Source organism: Mobula birostris, chromosome 24 (assembly GCF_030028105.1).
Source record: "Mobula birostris isolate sMobBir1 chromosome 24, sMobBir1.hap1, whole genome shotgun sequence".
NCBI lineage: Eukaryota > Metazoa > Chordata > Chondrichthyes > Myliobatiformes > Myliobatidae > Mobula > Mobula birostris.
In genome coordinates, this window is record NC_092393.1 from 2716887 (window position 1) to 2737578 (window position 20692).

The following is a 20692-nucleotide window of genomic DNA, read 5'->3' on the forward strand; positions in this document are numbered from 1 at the left end:
GTTCAGGACTACAACAGCCGAAATCCACAGTCACAGCCGTGGCTACTTTAGGAAGCAACATCATTTTAAGATGTTTAAAAAATCTATCGGTCCTGAAAGTCGGTGTCTGGTATGGAGGGGCCACTGCAATGGATTGGAAAAAGCTGCAGAAAGTTGTGAACTCAGCCATATCCGTCACGGGCACTAACCTCCCCAGCATCGAAGGCATCTTCAAAAGGCAATGCTGCAAAAAGGTGGTATCCATCATTAAGGACCCCATCACATCCCTCTTCTCATTGCTGCCGTCAAGGAGGAAGCCTGAGGACTCTCTCTCAACATTTCAGGAACAGCTCCTTCCCTTCCGGATGGATGATGAACCCATGCAGAGTACGTTATTTTTCTTGCGCTCTCTCTGCATTACTGTGTTGGGGATTGACTTTCTTGTGTGGTTTCCACAGGGATGCAGATGGGTTTTTGATTAGGGTAGAGGTTGCTTCATGTGGGAAGAATGTGCTTTTACTTGGTTCATGTGATTCTTCTGATGCTTTTAATTACCTGAGTAAGTAAACGTGGCATTTTCCAGAGTTTTTTTTTAAGTTGCAAAGGTGATTCCTATGTACGAGAACATGAGAACTATGAATATTCAAAGATACACTCTTTTCCCCCTCTTATTCGATGAGATGAGAACTAGGGTTCATGTGCTTTGGGCAAAAGGTGAAATATTTAAGGGAGTTTGCAGGTGCGCTTCAAAAAGCGGAGAGTTGCCAGCAGGAGTGGTAGGTGCCAGTCCAATGGTAACGTTTAAGGTCGGTTTGGATAGTTACACTATACTACATTGATGTGAGCGGTTTTGCAGGGATGTGGTCCGGGTACAGGTAGATACAGGGACTAGGCCTGCAAGGATTAGATGGGCCAAGTGGCCTGTTTCTGCGCTGCAGTTTTCAATGACTGTTTAATTTCAAGTTTTTTTTGGTGTATTCATGAACTTAACCTTAAAGGTCAATAATCCCTTTGTTGTGTGGTAACCAAGCCCACAAGAACATTCCAGCCAGAGTTGCTGGTCATTTCCCCAACCCTCCGTTCCAGTGGGTGGGAAGGTAGAGTGACCAACAACCCTACCCATCTACTGTGGGTAACATGGGCAAGGACAGTTAATCACCAGACTAATTCTGCTGCAGTCTTACCCCTGAGATGCCACGACAGTGAAGGACAGCAGACTGTCGGTGAGCTCTCTGTAACAGAGAGAATGACACGTCTGTGTGTGAACCGGCCACACCAGGCCAGTCCCCCTGCAGGGAACGGGAGGTTCAAACCTTGTAACTGACCTCAGCCAGAAGCCATAGCTGGAAAACACACAAAATGCTGTCTGGCCCACTGAGCTCCTCCAGCATTTTGTGTGTGTTGCTTGGCTTTCCAGCATCTGCAGATTTTCTCTTGTTAGCCATGGCTGGAAGGTGGGTGTGAGACTGGACCCCGAGGCCTCATTCCTCTGCCCCCCACCGCGTCTGCGAAGCTGAGCACAGCTACTGCTGTCCCAGGGCGCGTCCTGGTGGGGGTTAATTCTTCAGTTCAGAGAGGTGGCAGCATAAGTCACACACACACACACACACACACACAAACCGCTGGGTCTGGCAACATCTGTGGAGGGAAATAACATCACCATTTTGGGTTGAAACTGTTCGCCAGGACTTGATCAGGACAAAAGGCTGATTGTTTTGATCCTGTCTGTAAATGCTGCCTGACCCACCGAGTTCCTCCAGCATTTTGTCTGTTGCTCAAGATTTCCAGCATCTGCAGAATCTCTTGCAAGTTGGCAAATAACGAAAGGTTGCCTTTGAATGATATGAAAATAGTTTTTATTGATAGACTTGTAGCAAGTAAAGTGCAGAAGAGTTGCTCAGCAATTCATACTTACTGGAACGAGAATGTCAGCTTGGCGGCAGAAGACATTTTAAGACCCACAATGTCATATGGGCCTCGTTAAGAGTGACCTGCACCAGGTTCTACTTAATGTATACACTTTATATACAGTGGCTTCAGCTTACTGCAGCAGTCCCTCACAGCACTTGACACGTCAGAAAACAATCACCTCTCTGCTTCTCCATGACACTTCCCTAGCTACTGACTGTTTTTGAAAAAAAGTTACATTTTAAATTTACAAATTGCCTTAATTTTGCTCGGTGTCTAACAGTGAGATTACGGTAAAGACTCTGATTGATAGCAGGCTCACAGAAACGTGCATGCCCGTCCTCCATGGTAAGAGGGGAGGTTGTACTGGAGAGAGCTAGGGCACCTAGGGTGCATTTCGCTGTTATACACTGCAATGCAGACTTAGCTTGGAATAATATTGGAGGCCGTATCTGGGGGTTCAGTGTCACTAGTGCTCACTTAGCTGCTCTTCAGACACTGGTATCGCTGTGAAAGGCAGATTTGATGTATCTGCCAGGACGTGCTGGGGAGCTACCTTCTTGAACCACTGCAGTCCTCGTCGTGATCGATATAGCCCGTGGTACTGATATATCTGGGGTTTTCAGGATTTTCACCCGCCAACAACAAACCTATATGCTGCAGGTCCTCATTCGGGGGATGTGTGTGACCTGAGGGGGCCTCAGTGTTGGGGATGTTCTAACACACCTGTTACACTCGTGGTGGAAGCTTCTAGAAGGTGGGATGCCTCTGCCATTACTTTTCACTTTGAAAGCCTGCCTTCCTTGGCCATGCCACACCAAACCAAGTGTGTATGGACAGTACATTCAGTTCCATCACCACCAGCAGACTGATTTTCTCTACCACCCTGCCCCACTCATTCTGAAGGAAAGCTTCCACAATGATGAATGAGACTTCACTGTCTAGGTGGAGCTGAGGGTTACAGTGGGCAGCACAGACACACAAGCTACAGACCTATCGTGTGTTCTGATAATAGGTTTCATTGATACGCATGATTTGAGCAAAATGGGGACATGTCTCACATGCTTGCCACGGCTGTAGATGTCTCCACAGTGCTTCTGGGGTCTTCTGGTTTCCCCACAAGTGAGATTTCTCAATGAAGTTGGAAAGAAAGACGTTTTAAAAAGCTGTAAGTGAATTGATGTTACTCAGTCTGAAGACCCATGAGACATGATTGAACTATGAATTCGATAATGTATTTTAAGGTCAGGTTCTAACAATTTGACTTGGCGGTTTGGAAGAGCTTCTGCTCTCAGTGCTTGGTGTCTGATGCTGTGACGTAGACTTTCCAGCCCTCCAGACCGATAATTCCACTCAAGACAAATAAGAACAAAGTGATGAATAGCAGAAGTTGCATTGCTGTAAACCACCTCCTCTTTCCTCATTCAAAGATAATTCAGACAAGGATCAGCCCAAGCCATATCTGTCTGGGTGCCTGTAACCAATAAAATGAGCTCATTAGGTAATAACGTGTGAGTGTGCTGGGACGATACAGTCAGGGTCCAGAGATACGTTGTTGAAGGGAGATGAATGTGATAGCTCTCTCCAAGTGGAGAGACTCACAGCTCTAGGCATTGTACAGTGTCTGGAAATAACCAAGGGCTCAGAGGTTCAAGAAGGCGACTGTGCAATCTGGACAGTCTGGAGTGGATCTTTGGGTCCAGTGTGCATTACTGGGAGCAGACATATTTGACTCTATCCCACGCTTGCTAGGCTTGTTGATTAGATTTCTAAGTGAGCACTACAGAACCCAGCATGTACTACCTGAGGCCTTGCAAGAATCTTGTCATTCCATACAATCTGCAAAATGAAAGGTTGGCGGGAGCCCTGACTCTCAGTGCAAGGATTGAATCTCTGCCTCTGGTCCACGGGGAGGACTGTGCCAACAGAAAGTACTTTTGTGCCGTGTGAATGTGTTCTGCAAGCTCTGTGGATTCATTTTGTGCAAGATCTCTCCAGGGCCACCCGACTCTGCCTGTCTGCACACACAATGCCTCCCTGAAGTCTGTCCTTCCCCCTTACTCTTTCACTGTATAAGTCCCAACTAGGAGTAGAGATAATATTGCAATCTGGTTGCTGCATTAGTACAGGCCTCAAGGCCTTCGTGTTCTTGCCCGTTATATTTGATATCTTTATAGAGATCATAAACAGTTTGCAAATCCAACATTTTGGTTCTTCTAACAAGGGGAGCCCTTAGAGTAGAGGGAGTTTTCATAGGACCCAAGTTAATTTGGTATGGAGGGCAGTTGGAACAATTTTTCCCTACACAGACGTGTGACTGAATGTGACAACATGTTTAAGGGTGAAGAAAGCAGGCAGACTGAAATAAGACGGGAGCACTGGCAGGGTTTGTAAAAACGGGAGACTGTACTGTTAGGTGAGAGAGCTGAGTTTGGGACTGGGAGGGTTCATTATCCAAAGTATGACTTTTGTCGAAGCGTCTGATAGAAGATTGACTGACGTGGCAGGGATGGTGGGAGGAGAAAGACAATCTTGACTGAGGAATGTCCTACATGTATGTATACATAAATATGTATAGTTAGACGAAAGCCTGTGTGTATCTAATCAAAAGGATGCTTCGAGCTAGAAGACTATTTGCCCCATTTGTGTCATCTGCTTGGTTTCCATTCCTGTCTGTAAGCGCCGAGTCTGTTGAGGGACACACACACATGGACAGTGAGGAGGTTTCACTGAGCTGAAGCTGCAATCCATTATATGCTCTTCAAAGTTACAAGGAATTTAGTAGCTGATTCACAAGGGTAACTGAGAAATTCCTTCTGTGTGCGTGGGAATTGGCTGTGAGGAGTCAGCAGTTGGCAATGGTTGGTGGAGGAGCCAGTCTCCAGGACGGACGTCCCCATTACCTACTGGAAAAACAAGAGGTGTCAGAAAGCTAGGGTGTGTAGGTAGCAGTTACTCTAACCTCCCACTCTCTTAAAAGGTGCAACATTAAAATTTCAACCCCTCCCCTGCTTGCTCTCCATCCCAAGGCCCATTGAAGGGCCTCCAGCATTGGGGATATATAGGTAGCTCAAACACAGTCCAATAGGTGTCTCCTCTGCTAGTTTGGACGAGGATTCCTGGAGGCTGATGGATGACCTTAGAGAGGGTAAAATTCATGAGGGACATAAATTAGATTTATCACAACTAACCCCCGAATAAATTAGATGGATAATCACAATCTTTTTCCCAGGGCAGAAAGTATAAAACTGGAGGGCATAGGTTTATGGTGAAATGGGAAAGCTTTCGAGGAGAGTTGAGGGACGACTTTGTCACACAGTGTTAAAAGGCATTTGGTCAAGTACATAGATATGAAAGATTTAGAGAGATGTTAACTAGATGTGCAAATGAGGTTGATTCAGGCACCTTGGTGAGCTTGGGCCCATCTCCAGTACCTTTCTGGCCTCTCTAGCCGTAGGCAAGGTGCTGGAGGACTGGTGAATGGCTAATATTGTACCTTTAGGGAGCAAGGGAAAATCCTGGGAACTATAGGCTGGAGAGTTCATGTCAATTGTAGGGAAATTGCTGGAAAAAATTCATAGGGATAGGATATACAAGCAATTGGAAACCCATACCCTAATTAGGAAGAGCCAGCATGGCTTTGTGTGTGGCAGGTTGTGTCTTACCAACTTGATTGAATTTCTTGACAAGGTGACGAGAAAGATTGATGAGGGTGCGGTAGTGGATGTTGTCTACATGGGTTTTAATAAGGCTTTTGGCAAAGATCCTCATAGGAGGCTAATCCAGAAGATTCTGGTGCATGGGGTCCGTGACGAATTGGCTGTTTGGATTCTGAACTGGCTTGCACATAGAAATCAGAGGGTAGTGGTTGAAGGGGTTTATCAGAGATGGAGATCTGTAATTGGTGGAGTTCGGTATGGCTACACAGGTCGATAAGATGATTAAGAAGGCTTGTGGAATGCTTGCTTTATTAGTCAAGGTATTGAGTTCAAAGGTCAGGTGGTTATGTTGCAACTTTACAAAACTCTGGTTTGGCCACATCTGGAGCATTGCATGCAGTTCTGCTTGCCTCACTGTAGGAAGGACGCTGAGGCTTTGGAGAGGGTGCAGAAGAGGTTCACCAGGGTGCTGCCTGGTTTAAAGGTTATGCACTCTGGAGTGCCGAAGGTTGAGGGGAGATCTGACCGAGGTTTATGAGATTATGAGAGGTATAGACAGAGTGGACAGGGATTATCTGTCTAACACCAGAGGGCTTGCGTTGAAGGTAAGAGGGGGTAGGTTCAAGGAGGAATGTGGGGGGTATGTTCTTTTACTCAGAGAGTGATGGATGCCCGGAATGCACTGACTGTTATGGTGGTAGAGGCAAATATGTTAAAGACTTTTAAGAGACATTTGGATAGGTACATGGATGTCAGGGAGATGGAGGGATATGAACATTGTGTAGGTAGGAGAAATTAGTGTTTTTGTGTTTCTGATGTGCTTTTTTATCTGTTTTGGCACAACATTGTGGGACAAATGGCCTGTTCCTGCGCTCTACTGTTCGATGCTCCAGGATTAGTTGGGCCGAAGGGCCTGTACGGATCTATGACCATGACTCTATAAGAGAGAGAAAGGGCACAACAGAGTAAAGAATTCACTCAGATATTTGGGAGTTCACACCAAGGGGGAGTTGGTGAGGATAGTTAGGGGAGGGATAGGGGCTGCTCAGCTCAACCGTTCCACGCCAACCAAGATGCCCATCTAAGCTACTCCCATCGCTCATGCTTGGTATACATTCCTTTATCTAAACCTTTCCTAAACATGTACCTGTCAAATACCTTTTAAATGTTAATGTGCCTCTCTAAACCACTTCCTCTGGCATCTCGTTCCATATCCTGACCACCCTCCGAATGAAAAAGCTTCCTATTAAATCTCTCCCCTCTCACATTAGGCAGCTGTCCTCTATCCCTTGATTTCCCCATGCCTGGGAAAAAGAGTGTGTGCAGTGACTTTATTTATGTCCCTTATGATTAAACACATCTCTGTCAGGTCAGCTGTCAATCCCCTGCACCCCAAGCACTGAGTGCCAGCACGGCCAACCTCTTGCCCTTGAGTCCTGGCGACTTCCTTGTAAACCCCCCGGCATGCTTTCTGATTTAACCCCTTTTCCTATAGAACAGTGACCAAAACTGTACGGTATAGTCCAAGTGTGGCCTTACCAATGACGATCACATCATGTCCCAACACCTATACTCAGGGCTAGAATTTTGTGCTCTGTGACAATTTCAGTGCCGCACGACTCTTTTGCTCCTTCGCTGCCCAGTGCCGGACCATGTGCATGTGGAAGGGACAGAAGGAGTGTGCAGCAGCGAATGAAACCCTACACTGAGGAGGGTGTGCCACCCTCTCTTTGGACACAACTTACTGAGTCAGAGCCCTGACAACCCCTCTGGCTGAAAGCAGAATTGTCCTGGCCAGCTGCAGGACTTTCTCTATCCCCATTCTGCACGTACCTGCTCAGAGCGGAGACTTTCTGTTGCGTTTTGCGCGTGCTTTACAGGTCTGGAAGGCAGCAGTTTCCCGGATCTGCTGACCCCGGAACTGGCTGGGAGAAGCACAGGTTCCCTCTGGCCGGTTCCTGCTGGTGTCCATCCATCTAGGCCCGGGAGGAAACAGCAGATGATTAGAGGTCAGTCCTTTGGTGAAGGGTTGAGAGCAATCTGGCTGCACCTACACCTCGGAAACCTTGCCTTTCATTTCCTGAGTGCACTTAAGTCAGAGGCTAGCACCAAGTGAGAACACCTCAGGGTCCATGCTCCATTGAGGTGTGATATAGAGCAACACAAGGCACTACTTCAGATAAGGGGAGGGAGTTCCCCTCAGTGCTCTGCCCACTAATCCAGACAGTAAGACACTGAGGCCAAATTAGCCCAATGATTTGATTTCCCTCTCAACCCATTCTCCTGTCTCCTCCTCATTACCATTGTTTAATGAGATATAGTACAGAATAGGCTCTTACAGCCGTACTGCCCAGGAAATTTATAATCATCATTTAACCTACTACAGTCTTTGGACTGAGGGAGGAAACCCACACCGTCATGGGTGGAATGTACAAACTCCTTACAGGCAGTGGTGGGAATTGAACCCCAGTCGCCTGTACCGTAAACCGTTGTGCTAACCACTACGCTACCATGCTGCCCTTTGATAGTCTCAGTAATTCAAGAATCTAGCTTCTTGAAATATACTTAATGATTTGGCCTTCACAGCCGTCTGTGGCATTGAATTTCACAGTCAGCAACCTCAGGCTAAAGAAAATCTTCCTCATCTCTATTCTAAATGGATGTCCCTCTATTCTGAGGTTGTGCCCTCTGTTTCTAAATTCTCCAATAGGAAACTCCCTCTATTTAAGTCTTTAGATATTTAGTAGGTTCCAATGAGATCTCCCCTCATTCTTCTACACTTCAACAAATACAGTCCCAGAGCCATCAAACTGTAGTTCCTCGTACAGTATTCCATTCAATCCCAGGATCATTCACTTAAACTTCCACTGGACCCTCTCCAAAGCCAGCATGTCTTTTCTTAGATATGGGGCGCAAGACTTCTCATAATACTCTAAACACGTTTTCTAAAGTCTCCACATTACAGCATTGTTTTTATACTCTAGTCCTCTCAAAATGAATGCTAACATTGCACTTGACTTCTTTACTACCAACACAACCTACAAGTTAATCCTTAGGAAATCTAGCACTCAGGCTTTCGGGTCCTTTGGCATTTCCGATTTCTGAATGTTCTCCCCATTTAGAAAATTGTCAACATTTTTATTCCATTTCAAATCACAGAAGAGTCAATGTACGGGAGGAGGTCGTTCAGCCCATCAAATCTGTGCAATCCAACTAGATGTCCTCTCAACTTGACCCTGTACCTTATCCAGTACCCACCTGAACACTATAATTCTACCTGCTTCCACTGTTCCCTCTGACACTATCTCCCAGACCCTAACCACTTGTGGCTTCACACAACACAGCAACAGTCCTCTACCTATGCTAACCATCAAGTATCCAGCTACTACATAAACCTCCCTCACCACTCCTTCCCAATTCTCCACTGCCAAGGATAACTTATTTCAGCTGGTTAACCTACCAATGACATGTCTGTAGGATGTGGGAGGAAACGAAGTCAGAGTCACAGGAAGAACATGCAAACTCTACACAAATAGCACCCAAGGCCACTTTCTCCTATATTGCCTGTATTTTTTATCCCCTGGACCTCCTCCATTGGGATCAGTGCCTCTCTGTCTCTGGTTTTAAGTAACTCAGTCAAAGCCTAATGCATCTCAAGTGTCTGAACCTCGAGGTGGCAGATGGATTGCCAAGCATCACACATACAAACCGAAGCTGGAGATGTGGCAGTAGTGAGGGAGCTAGGGCAAGTGGCAGAGGCGAGAGAGTAAATAAAGGGAAGTTCAGTAGCCATCACTCAGCTTTAGTTCGAGACACTCTTTTTTTCTGAGAAACAAGGGTTAAGCAAAGGAACTGTGGAAGGAGCCTTGGATCAGGTGGCATGCAAAGTCCAAAGGCAAGCAGTGGGTTAGACACCAATGACCAAACAAGTATGGTGGATAGTAAGCATGGTGGTTAAGCCTGCTCTTTAAAGAAAAGCAGAATTGATCTGGACCAATGTGACAGGTTTAGGTCCAACTGTGTAAAATGCGTTAGAGGAAAGATTTGGAACTGGGTTTGAGAAATCCGCTACCTTCGGAGTGCAGCCAGCGAGCACGCGCAGTCCCATCGATTGTCGGACAGGGTGATGTTCTTCATCTTGGTAAAGGTGAGGCTTTGAGGCAGAGACTGTAATTTGTTGTCATTCAGGTGGAGAGCTGAGAGGGCAGTGACACCGTTGAAAGCTCCATCTGAAAACTAAACCGAATAGCTAAATGAATCGTCTGTAATCCTGCAGCTTTACCTAGAAATGCCTCAATTAAATCAAATAGCTTGAAAAGAAAAAAAAACAGTCTAATTTTAACCCTCACTGATAAATTATCTCCAAACAAGAAACAGTCCATCCTGTTGTATTTCAAATCATTAGCTGGGGACTTCAATAAGGATTGTTTGGAAAAACAACCCTGCCCAATTTGCATCAACGTATAACCTGTAGCAGCAGAGGTTCCAACGCATTAGACAATTGTTATACTGATGTAAGGAGTAGCTGGTGCTCCATGCCCAGACTGCGTTTCAGTAAATTCGGTCACCAACTGTCCTCCTCATACCTGCACACAGGCAAGAGGCAAACAGCAAAGGTCCAGGGATGAGCACAACACAGAGTTAAAGACAAAGGGGCAATGAGTGAACCCTCGCCTCCACTGAACACGATGACACAATCATTGTCACAGCAAAGCAGCATTCATCATCAGGGACCCACCAGCCAGGACGTGCTCTCTTCTCAGAAGGCACAGGAGCCTCAAGACACACATCACCAAGTTCAGGAATAGTTATTACCCCTCAACCATCAGGCTCTTGAACCAAAGGGGATATCCATCATCGAAAGGTTCCCATAACCTCTGAGCTCACTTTCAAGGACTCTTCATTTCATTTTCATGATATTTATTCCTTATTTGCCGTTATTGTTTGTTTCTTTTTGTTCTTGAACTCTGGTTCAACGCCCAAGTTGGAGCGGACATTCATTGATTCTGTTGGGTTATTATTCGATAATGAATTTGTTTTTTATGCCTGCAAGAAAATGAATCACGGTTGTATGTGGTGTCAGGTATTTACTTTGATAATATGTTTTATCCAATCTTGAAGAGCATCACCTAGCGTTTGTGTTGTGCGTTTGGCACAATAAAATATCAAAGGAGCATTGTGCAGGAGATTCTGCTGCCAGACTGTACACGGAAATATTAATGGATATTCTCTGAAAAACAAATTTAAATGAAGAAAGAGAGATCGAGAGATTCAGAGAGTTCGAACAATCGGAAGTTTTAGTCAAGAAATGCTAGAGTGACTGTGAGTCTCAGTGGTAGGGATTGTAGGTACAGATCCATCCCTCAGTGGTAGGGAGAGTGGGTACAGGCCCCTCCCTCGGTGGTAGGGAGAGTGGGTACAGACCCCTCCCCTCCCTCAGTGGTAGGGAGAGTAGGTACAGACCCCTCCCTCGGTGGTAGGGAGAGTAGGTATGGACCCCTCCCTTGGTGATAGGGATTGTAGGTACGGACCCCTCCCTTGGTGGTAGGGATTGTAGGTATGGACCCCTCCCTCGGTGGTAGGGAGAGTAGGTATGGACCCCTCCCTTGGTGGTAGGGAGAGTAGGTATGGACCCCTCCCTCGGTGGTAGGGATTGTAGGTACGGACCCCTCCCTCGGTGATAGGGATTGTAGGTATGGACCCCTCCCTCGGTGGTAGGGAGAGTGGGTACAGGCCCCTCCCTCGGTGGTAGGGAGAGTGGGTACAGGCCCCTCCCTCGGTGGTAGGGAGAGTTGGTACAGGGCCCTCGGTGGTAGGGAGAGTGGGTACAGACCCCTCCCTCGGTGGTAGGGACAGTAGGTACAGACCCCTCCCTTGGTGGTAGGGAGAGTGGGTACGGACCCCTCCCTCGGTGGTAGGGTATGGGGAGAGTAATGAAGGGAAGGAAGCAGAAGAAAGGAAATTTTGGGCCAGTTCGCCTGACTTCAGTGGTTGGAAAGATGTTGGAGTTTATTCAAAATGAGTTTTCAGGGTAACTGGAGGCAAGTTTGTTGGAAGGAATAAAAGCATTGACTGTTTTCTAAATGGGGAGAAAATTCAAATATCGGAGGTACAAAGGGTGCCCTTGTGCACGCTCCCTAAAGGTTAACCTTGCAGTTGAGTCTGTGGTAGGAAGGCAAATGCAATGTTAGTCTTCATTTCAAGAGGTTTAGAAATAAAAAGCAAAGATGTAATACTGGAACTTTATAAGGCATTGGTCAGATCGCACTTGGGGTATTGTGAGCAGTTTTGGGCTCCTTATCCAAGAATGATGTGTTGGATTTGGAGAGGGTCCAGAGGAGGTTGATAAAAATGATCCCAGGAATGAAAGAGTTAACACACGAAGAGCATTTGTTGGATCTATGCTTGTACTCACTGGAGTTTGGAAGAATGAGGGGGGAATCTCATTAAAATCAATTGAATATTGCAATGCCCAGAGAGAGTGGGTTTCCTATAATGGAGGAGTCTCATACTGGGGGCAATGTCTCAGCATAGAGCGACATCCACTTAGAATGGAGGTGAGGATAAACTTCTTTCGGGTAATAAATCTGTGGAACTCATTACCAGAGATGGCTCTGCAGGCCAAAACATTGGATATATTTAAAGTGGAGGGTGATAGGTTCTTGATTAGTCAGGGCATCAAAGGTTATAGAGAGAAGGCAGGAGAATGGGGTTGAGAGGGTTAATAAATCAGCCAGGATGGAATGGCGGAGCAGACTTGACGGGCTGAATGGCTGAATTCTACTGCTCTGTCTTACCACCTTATGGAAGAACTGAAGTTTGAGCTGCATGTTGATGAATGTTTATTGCTGAAGAACTGGGGTTCTGATCAGATGCTGATGGAGCAGTAAATGTGTGGGTGGGATGCATTTAACATGGATTTAAGAAGCAGTGAGTCAAAAGAGATGGTGTGTAGGACAGAAAGTTTCCCACTTCCAAGCTCCAAGTCATGGGGGCGGTGGGGGGGAGGATTGAAAATTAACAGCAGGGTGACAACCACATCAACAAGCTGGGCTGTACCTGAGGACAGTCTGATCGCCACAGAGCAGACACGTGTGTGTGCACACACACATATATACACACACACACACACACACACACACACACACACTCGCGCGCACACGCACAGATGTACACACACACACAGATGCATAGACACACGCACACAGAGAATCACACACACTTGTGCACACACATGCATAGATATACACACACAGATACCCACACACGCACACAGATGCATAGACACACACGTACACAGATGCACACAGATGCATTGACACACACGCATACACACACACACACACACACACACACACACACACACCCCACAGGTACGTACACACACGCGGTTTATCGGATATGGGTCAATCTCCAAACTGTCAGCAGACAGTGGTCGGATACTGAACAAGGTCGCAGCTGTCATCAGAGTAAAGCAGGGAACATGGACAAATGAACCCATTCAGATGCTCAGTTTGAATTGGACTATTTCACATCCTCTCGGAACTGTGGAGAGTCTTTGGCTCAGTGAGACGAACACAGAATAAACAGCAAGGCTTGACCGGATAGTACCTCGACTGAGTAGCTGGCCGCAAGCCAACTGTCAGCAGTGCAGTCTCGCCTCCCGAGTGTCACAGGACGTTGTGCTTCAGTCCAGTCACAGTGTGAACAGCCCCCACCCACCACCTGTGAACAACCCCCATGTTTTGAAATATGGTGAACCCCCATGCTGGTCATGTGCAAGGCCCCACCCCACATCTGTCACAAATATGGTGACCCCCCCCCGCCATCTGCTACATCTTGAACTCCCCACAGCAGCTGCACGCACGATGACCGCCTCCCCCACGTTGTGACTCACTCACAGTGAACCTCCACTGTCGTCACGTATCAGAGACACGCATGCCACCCCATTACAGTCTAACAGTGAAGGTGGCAGCACAGAATCACGGGGAAAACTGAAGGAACAGTCATTGTTTGCTGCATACTGTGGCTTGGACCCCCTGGGAGGGGTGAGGGACCTGTAAGGGCTTCATCCCTTGTACCAACAGGCCAAAACCTGTGGGTCAGACATGACAGCTTGTCGATGTGATGGTGTTCTTCTGTAGAGGATCAGCTTCAGAGCGGAATGTCCTTTCCAGGCTGGCCCGTGCTGGTTTGGACCAGGGCAGGAGCTGATCTGTGCCAGGTCTCCACGTTCCATCCAGGGAGTAGATAGGGACAGCCCAGCTCTGCCAGAGCTGCAGAGAGCCCTCGTGTAAACAGCCTAAGCCTCTGCAATTCCTCCTTGGCATATTCAAGCTGGAGAAAATATTCCAGGTGACCTTATGCAGTGTTAAAGACCTCGGTGCCTTCCTTGGCAAACCCTGAAAACAATTTTGTCACTGTTTTCAGTCTTGGCTGTGGCTGCTGCTTGTCTCACTGTCGATCTTGTAGACTCAAGCTGGACAGCATGTGGCAGCAGGGAGCTGCTATTTCTCTGTCCATAACCCTCGTCTGGAAGCTGCCTGGGATTTTTCCATCTCTGCACATGTGAAAATTTCCAAAGGATCCTGGTACTTATTCAAGAAAGGTGTGAGGACAGGCCAGGTGCAGCCCTATTCCAGATCCAATGTCCCTTTAACCGGGTTTGTGCTGGGGAAGGCGGGAGGAGGGACAGGACTTTGCAGAGGGCAGTCCGTGAACAAGCTGGCCTTTGCCAGCAGCCAGAAGCTTGCACCAGTGTTGGGGTTGGCTACTCGCACACCACTGGAGGTGCCAGAGGCACTCTAGGTGAGGGGCAGGGAATGGTTCGGATGGCAACTGACTTCTGCTGAATCTGTGATGCCGTTCCTAGAGAAACTGGTCTGAACTCAGGGAAAACTGTGAAGGATCGGTACTGTATAACTAACTGTTCATAGACTGGAGAACACTGGCTTTACAGAGATGTGATAGTCACCTGTGTGCAACAGTTCTATCACCATTGCACTACTGTCTCTGAGCTGGAAAGTCATGGGTTCATGTTCCAGAGACTTAAGCCCAGACCATACTGCAATACTGCAATAGATTCATTACTAGGGAGGTACTTTATTTCCTGAGGTGGCTGGATTGTCCATCCTTAGCACAGGTCATGGTGATCTTAAATGTAATCGGTTGTGTCCTTAATCTAGTCCAGTGGTATCAAGATCACTTTAATTATACCAGCTCGCAATGTCATAACTAGAACAACAGCAAATACATCTGGGCTGTGAATTCAGCACAGGCCTGCTTGGTATAAGAAAACATTAGCGTCATCTCCTATTGTCTGCTGATTCTTTTGAGGTCTACCAGAAATTGTGCTGGTTGGGGAGCAGGTCAATTGAAAGTGTGCGTTATATGAAGAGTAGAAGAGCATGTGGGTCTGTGTGCGTGCACGTGTGTGTGTGTGCAAACATAAAAGTCGGTGTACAGGGGTGTGTGTGCACATGTGAGTGTGGGTTGTGTGTGCACATGTAAATGTGGGTGTGTGTGTCTGCAGGGTTGTGTGTGCACATCTGAGTGTGGGTGTGTGTGTCTGCAGGGTTGTGTGCACATGGAAATGTGGGTGTGCGTGTCTGCAAGGTTGTGTGTGCACATGTGAGTGTGGGTGTGTGTGTGTCTGCAGGGTTGTGTGTGCACATGTGAGTGTGGGTTGTGTGTGCACGTGTGGGTGTGTGTGCACATCTGAGTGTGGGTGTGTGTGTCTGCAGGGTTGTGTGTGCACGTGAGTGTGGGTTGTGTGTGCACATGTAAATGTGGGTGTGTGTGTCTGCAGAGTTGTGTGTGCACATGTGAGTGTGGGACTGTGTGTCTTCAGGGTTGTGTGTGCACATGTGAGTGTGGGTGTGTGTGTGTCTGCAGGGTTGTGTGTGCACATGTGAGTGTGGGTGTGTGTGTGTCTGCAGGGTTGTGTGTGCACATGTGAGTGTGGGTGTGTGTGTGTCTGCAGGGTTGTGTGTGCACATGTGAGTGTGGGTTGTGTGTGCACGTGTGGGTGTGTGTGCACATCTGAGTGTGGGTGTGTGTGTCTGCAGGGTTGTGTGTGCACGTGAGTGTGGGTTGTGTGTGCACATGTGAGTGTGGGTGTGTGTCTGCAGGGTTGTGTGTGCACATGTGAGTGTGGGACTGTGTGTCTTCAGGGTTGTGTGTGCACATGTGAGTGTGGGTGTGTGTCTGCAGGGTTGTGTGTGCACATGTGGGTGTGTGTGCACATGTAAATGTGGGTGTGTGTGTGTCTGCAGGGTTGTGTGTGCACATGTGGGTGTGTGTGCACATGTAAATGTGGGTGTGTGTGTCTGCAGGGTTGTGTGCACATGTGAGTGTGGGACTGTGTGTCTTCAGGGTTGTGTGTGCACATGTGAGTGTGGGTGTGTGTGTCTGCAGGGTTGTGTGTGCACATGTGAGTGTGGGTGTGTGTCTGCAGGGTTGTGTGTGTATATGTAAATGTGGGTGTGTGTGTCTGCAGGGTTGTGTGTGCACATGTGGGTGTGTTTCTGCAGGGTTGTGTGTGTATATGTAAATGTGGGTGGGTGTGTCTGCAGGGTTGTGGGTGTGTGTGCACATGTGAGTGTGGTTGGGTGTGTATGCACATGTGAATGTACCCAGTTCTTAAACTGTACAATATGGAAATGGTAGAGCCAGTCTGTTTCTGAAGCCTGTGTATGTGATGGAAATATTTTGCCTCGTGTTTTCTGAAATACCCCCAATGGGTGCTAACAGCGTGAGAATAAACCCATACAGCGTCTGTGTAATCTTCAAATCCAGACAAGGCAGTGTGGCCCACAGCATCAGCAACTTTGTGCAGTTCTGGTCCTGAACATGTGAACACAGACATTAAGCAGCTGTCTGACAAGATGAAGCAGCCCCTGCCTGTAGCCAACAAGACCTGGACTACAGTCAGACACAGGCACAGGCAGAGAAGAAGCAAGTCACTGGTGTGTTGGGATATATGGGCATCGCGTGGTATGCAGACAGTGGGTCCAAGACAGATCCACTCTGTGCAGACTGATCATGCAAGGCTCTGTCATCTCCACAACACTCTCCTCAATCTATTTCCTCTCCTGTGGAGGTAATCTACAGGACACAGGTGAACTCTTCTACCTACACTCCAGCTTCATTCACGGCGATTAGCAGCTGGGGATTCTGGAGTAAGTGACTCTCCTGAAGTCTTTCCACTATCTTCAAGGCATAAGTCCGGCGTGCTATGGAATGTCTGGATGAATGCAGGTCCAGCAAGGCCCTGGAGTCTGGACACATCTAGGAGGGAGAGTGCCCCATCGGTCACTCCAAAGATCCATTCCCTCACCACCTCTGCACAGCGGCTGCAGTCACTTAAGCTCAGATGCTGACACCCCCTCAAACCTCTCAAGACCCACAACCACTACCAGCAGAAAAGACTGGGGAAGCTTCCTGTAGATGTCCCTCTGGTCACAAAGGATTTAGAAATGTATTGTCAATAGTCAAAATACTGGAGCTCTTTATCCAATGCTGGGTGATGATTCCTACTCGAGAATGACCACAGTGATTCAAGAAGGCAGTTCACTACCACCTTCTAAGGGCAGTTAGGGATAGTCAATACAATCCTGGCCTTGCCAGTGATGTCCGCGTCCAGAAAATAAAGACTTAAATAAAACATGTATGTTTCCTTGGTGTACGAAATCCAGGAGACTTCAAATAAACTGACTGACGGTGCCTGGCAGAACCTCCCGGAGAAGCACATCTGAATATGACCTTTCTTTCAGGCGCACACTGCAGTCAATGGCTCGCTTGTTGAAGAACCCAGTGGACATTAGCAAAGCTGTATAGACCTGCGATTGTGTCTTGTATTTAAAGAGTTTCATCTGTGGAGTCTTCTGAAAGACCCTTCTCTTGGTTGGTAGAAATGTGTGTCTGTTTAGTTAGCTTTTAAACATAGTGATAAATGAGGAGAAACACACAGTTTACAGTCTGGCTTGTATAGAATCACCTTTCGGGCCGATGGCAATGGCACCGCCAACAATTGGACACAGAGGATCCGATGCTGTTAAAAAAAAGCTCAGATTCTGGCCAGTAAGTAACAGTGATCACGTGGCTGCCTAGGCGTGCCAATGTGAACTAGCAGATACAAGTTCTGTCTCCACACTGACTAGACTACATATAAACTTCACTGATTTTCAAACGCCCCGTCAGGTTTGTTCTGGCATCTTTCACCGGTTTTCTGAGTTCCGGCAGCAGTCGGCTCCAGACCTGGACGAACCCCGCTGGCCGGGTTAAGCAGGCACTCAACACCACTCTGGGCAGCTGCCATCCTGCGCACACAGAGACAAGGACCGGGCCGGCTGGAGGACTGGGAGGTCACCTATCCTCACCTCGAGGAGGTTCACAAGTCCAGAGGCCCCAAGCTGCTCGGTACAAACCCAACCCCAAATGCAGACTAAGTTTCTCGTTTCTTCCGGTAACTTCATTGGTGTCCAAACGCCTCCGTTTCATTGACATCCTGACTGGGGGATCGCCAGGCGGGTAGTTATTGGCTCGCCAGCGCTTTGGGAAATGTGGTCCCAACCGGGCGAGAGCCTGCTGTGGATTGGGACGGCGGGGAGATTACCGCCGGTGGTGCCGCAATCCAAGCGTTATCAGTAACAGGAATATCTTCACATTATTTCCTGCGGAGCATCAAGAAAGCTCACCTCTGTCCCAGGATACTGACGGACTTTTACTGCTGTACCATTGAGAGCATACTCACCAACTGCATCTCAGTGTGGTATGGCAATTGTCCTGTATCGGACCGCAAAGCACTCCAGCGTGTGGTGAAAACTGCCCAGCGGATTATCGGCACCCAATTGCCCACCATTGAGAACATCTACCATAAACGCTGCCTGGGCAGGGCGAAAAGCATTTGCAGGGATTCATCTCACCCTAACCATGGACTTTTTACTCTCCTCCCATCCGGTAGGCGCTACAGGAGCCTCCGCTCCCGCACCAGCAGGCACAGGAACAGCTTCTTCCCTGAGGCTGTGACGCTGCTGAACCCCACATCACAGCGCTAAGCAGTATTGCACCCATATTGTACTGTCTCAGTACTTTTATAGTTGTGTGCTGTAGCACTTTTTTTATTCGAAGTTATTTTGTAAATAACACTATTCTTTGCATTTCTGGTCAGATGCTAATTGCATTTCATTGGCTTTGTATCTGTTCTCGACACAATGACAAAGTTGAATCTAATCTAATATTCACGCTCTCCATCGCTAGTCGGAGACCTTCAGCCCCCGCCTCGCCCCGCCCGTGACACCCCCGCCTCGCCCCGCCCGTGACACCCCCGCCTCGCCCCGCCCGTGACACCCCCGCCTCGCCCCGCCCGTGACACCCCCGTCTCTCCAGCCCGTGACACCCCCGCCTCTCCAGCCCGAGACACCCCCGCCTCTCCAGCCCGAGACACTCCCGCCTCGCTCCGCCCGTGCCAGCCCCGCCTCCCGCTCTCCCCCCGTTAGCCCGGGTGAACTTACCCTCTCCAGCCGTGACACCCCCGCCTCCCGCTCTCACCCCATTAGCCTGGGTGAAATTACTCTCTCCAGCCCGTGACACCCCCCCCCTCCCGCTCTCACCCCGTTAGCCCGGGTGAACTTACCCTCTCCAGCCCCATGTTGTTCAACCAGATGCGCTCGACGTATCTGCCGAAGGAGCGGAAGGCGTTGTCGGGGATGGTCCTGATGGGGTTGGAGGAGAGTTTTAGCTCCTCCACCACCCTCAGCTTACTGAGGGCGGCCGTCGGGTAGCTGCCCAGCTTGTTGCCGTCCAGGTGAAGCGTGGCCAGGTTCTCCACGTCGTCCAGCGCCCCGGGCGGGATGGAGGAGAGCCCGTTGTTGCTGAGGTGCAGCCAGCGGAGCTCCCGCGCCCCAGCGAAGGTGCCGGGCCGGATCTGGCTCATCTGGTTGTTGTTGAGCTGCAGCAGGAAGAGGCTCTTCAGCGGGCTCAGCAGCCCCTTGGCCAGCTCGCTGATGCGGTTGTGATCCATGTAGAGGTAGGTGAGCTGGACCAGGTCCTGGAAGGCGCCGGGGCGCACGGTGCTGATCTCGTTGTTGGACAGGTAGAGGTAGACCAGCTTCCTGAGGCCGCGGAAGGCGTTGGCCGACACCTCCCGTATGTGGCAGTCCTGGAGGTGCAGGGACACCAGGCTCTTCAAGGGGCTGAAGCCGCCGGCGGTCAACCTCGGGAAGTTGTTCTGCTGCAGACTCAGGAGCCGCACCTTGCTGGGCACCCGCGGGATCTTCTTCAGCCCCTTGTTCTCGCACACCACATGCAGCAGGTCACCGAGGCAGTGGCAGCCGGGTGGACAGCGAGGGGCAGCTGTCACCGCGGCCAGGAGCGGCAGGAGGCACAACCAGCGCAACGGCTGCATGGTGCTGCTGGGGCGGGCGGGCAAGGCAATCTGTCCCCGCAGCACGCCGCTCTTACTTATAACCTGCTGCCGGGGCGGAGCGCTGCTGGGGCTGGGCGGGAGGCTGACCCGATCTGCTCGCTAATGCTTGCCATCCTGATGCTCGCGTTTGTGTCTTTTATTTGTAAAAGTCCCGTCCCGTCCCGTCCCGTCCCGTCCCACAATTGCGAGACGTGTGAGCGAGTCGTCCCCAAATCAGCGGCCGGGGGAGGGGGGGAGTGTTTGCCCTCATTCCAGCAGAGTTGGCAGAGGGTTCAGTTCGCGGGCGCTGAAAACACATTTTCGGGTCCTTAGCTCAAGCCTTACATAACGGTTTGGATTTCAATCCTTCTCCAATATTCCTTTCATCGTTATTTCCAAACCACATTTCAAAATGTTACTGAACATTCCTCGGTGTGTTGCGTTCAGTTCTGGTCGCCTCATTACAGGAAGGTTATGAAACCTGGCAGAGGTCTATCAGGCTGCTGCCTGGATGACAGGACAGGTTTTATCAGGCAGGTTTGAAGGAGGCGGGAGCGGAGGGTGAGCGGTGACTTGATGGAGATAATACCAGGCGTGGGGAAATAGAGGACCGCCAGAGTTTTTTCCGGGGGCTGCAATGGCGAATACCAGAGGAAGTCTTTTTAAGGCCAGTGGAGGGAAGTTTAGGGAGGATGTCAGAGGTAGGGTTATTTACACAGAGACTGAGAAGGTAGTGGCA

The 20692-nt window shown here is 48.9% G+C and overlaps 2 protein-coding genes across 4 annotated transcripts in view; one reads left to right on the forward strand and one right to left on the reverse strand.

Annotated features, from left to right (window-relative positions):
* The window catches only part of LOC140187433 (medium-chain acyl-CoA ligase ACSF2, mitochondrial-like), a 174413-nt gene that overhangs the window by 52609 nt on the left and 101112 nt on the right, over positions 1 to 20692 (forward strand). The gene's annotated exons all lie outside the window — the stretch shown is intronic.
* Positions 1837 to 19966, reverse strand: chad (chondroadherin). 3 transcript variants are annotated; one of them, XM_072241973.1, is made up of 4 exons: positions 19183 to 19966; positions 9619 to 9782; positions 7380 to 7522; positions 1837 to 3361 (listed from the first exon to the last, which is right to left on the reverse strand). In XM_072241973.1, exons 1-3 carry the CDS (start codon positions 19951 to 19953, stop codon positions 7384 to 7386), a joined length of 1074 nt encoding a protein of 357 aa, XP_072098074.1. In that variant the 5' UTR covers positions 19954 to 19966; the 3' UTR covers positions 1837 to 3361; positions 7380 to 7383. The 3 variants fall into 3 exon arrangements, with proteins under 3 accessions (XP_072098074.1, XP_072098072.1, XP_072098071.1); XM_072241971.1 differs by having other exon boundaries at positions 1837 to 4790; XM_072241970.1 differs by having other exon boundaries at positions 1837 to 4793.

Excerpts from the sequence above, each read along its gene's own strand:
- chad (XM_072241973.1), bottom strand. The coding sequence starts at position 19,953 with ATGCAGCCGTTGCGCTGGTTGTGCCTCCTGCCGCTCCTGGCCGCGGTG. Across the intron at positions 9,783-19,182 it reads ACAACATGGGGCTGGAGAGG|TTTTCAGATGGAGCTTTCAA; the intron begins GTAAGTTCACCC and ends TATTCGGTTTAG. Across the intron at positions 7,523-9,618 it reads TCGCTGGCTGCACTCCGAAG|ATGGATGGACACCAGCAGGA; the intron begins GTAGCGGATTTC and ends TCCCGGGCCTAG.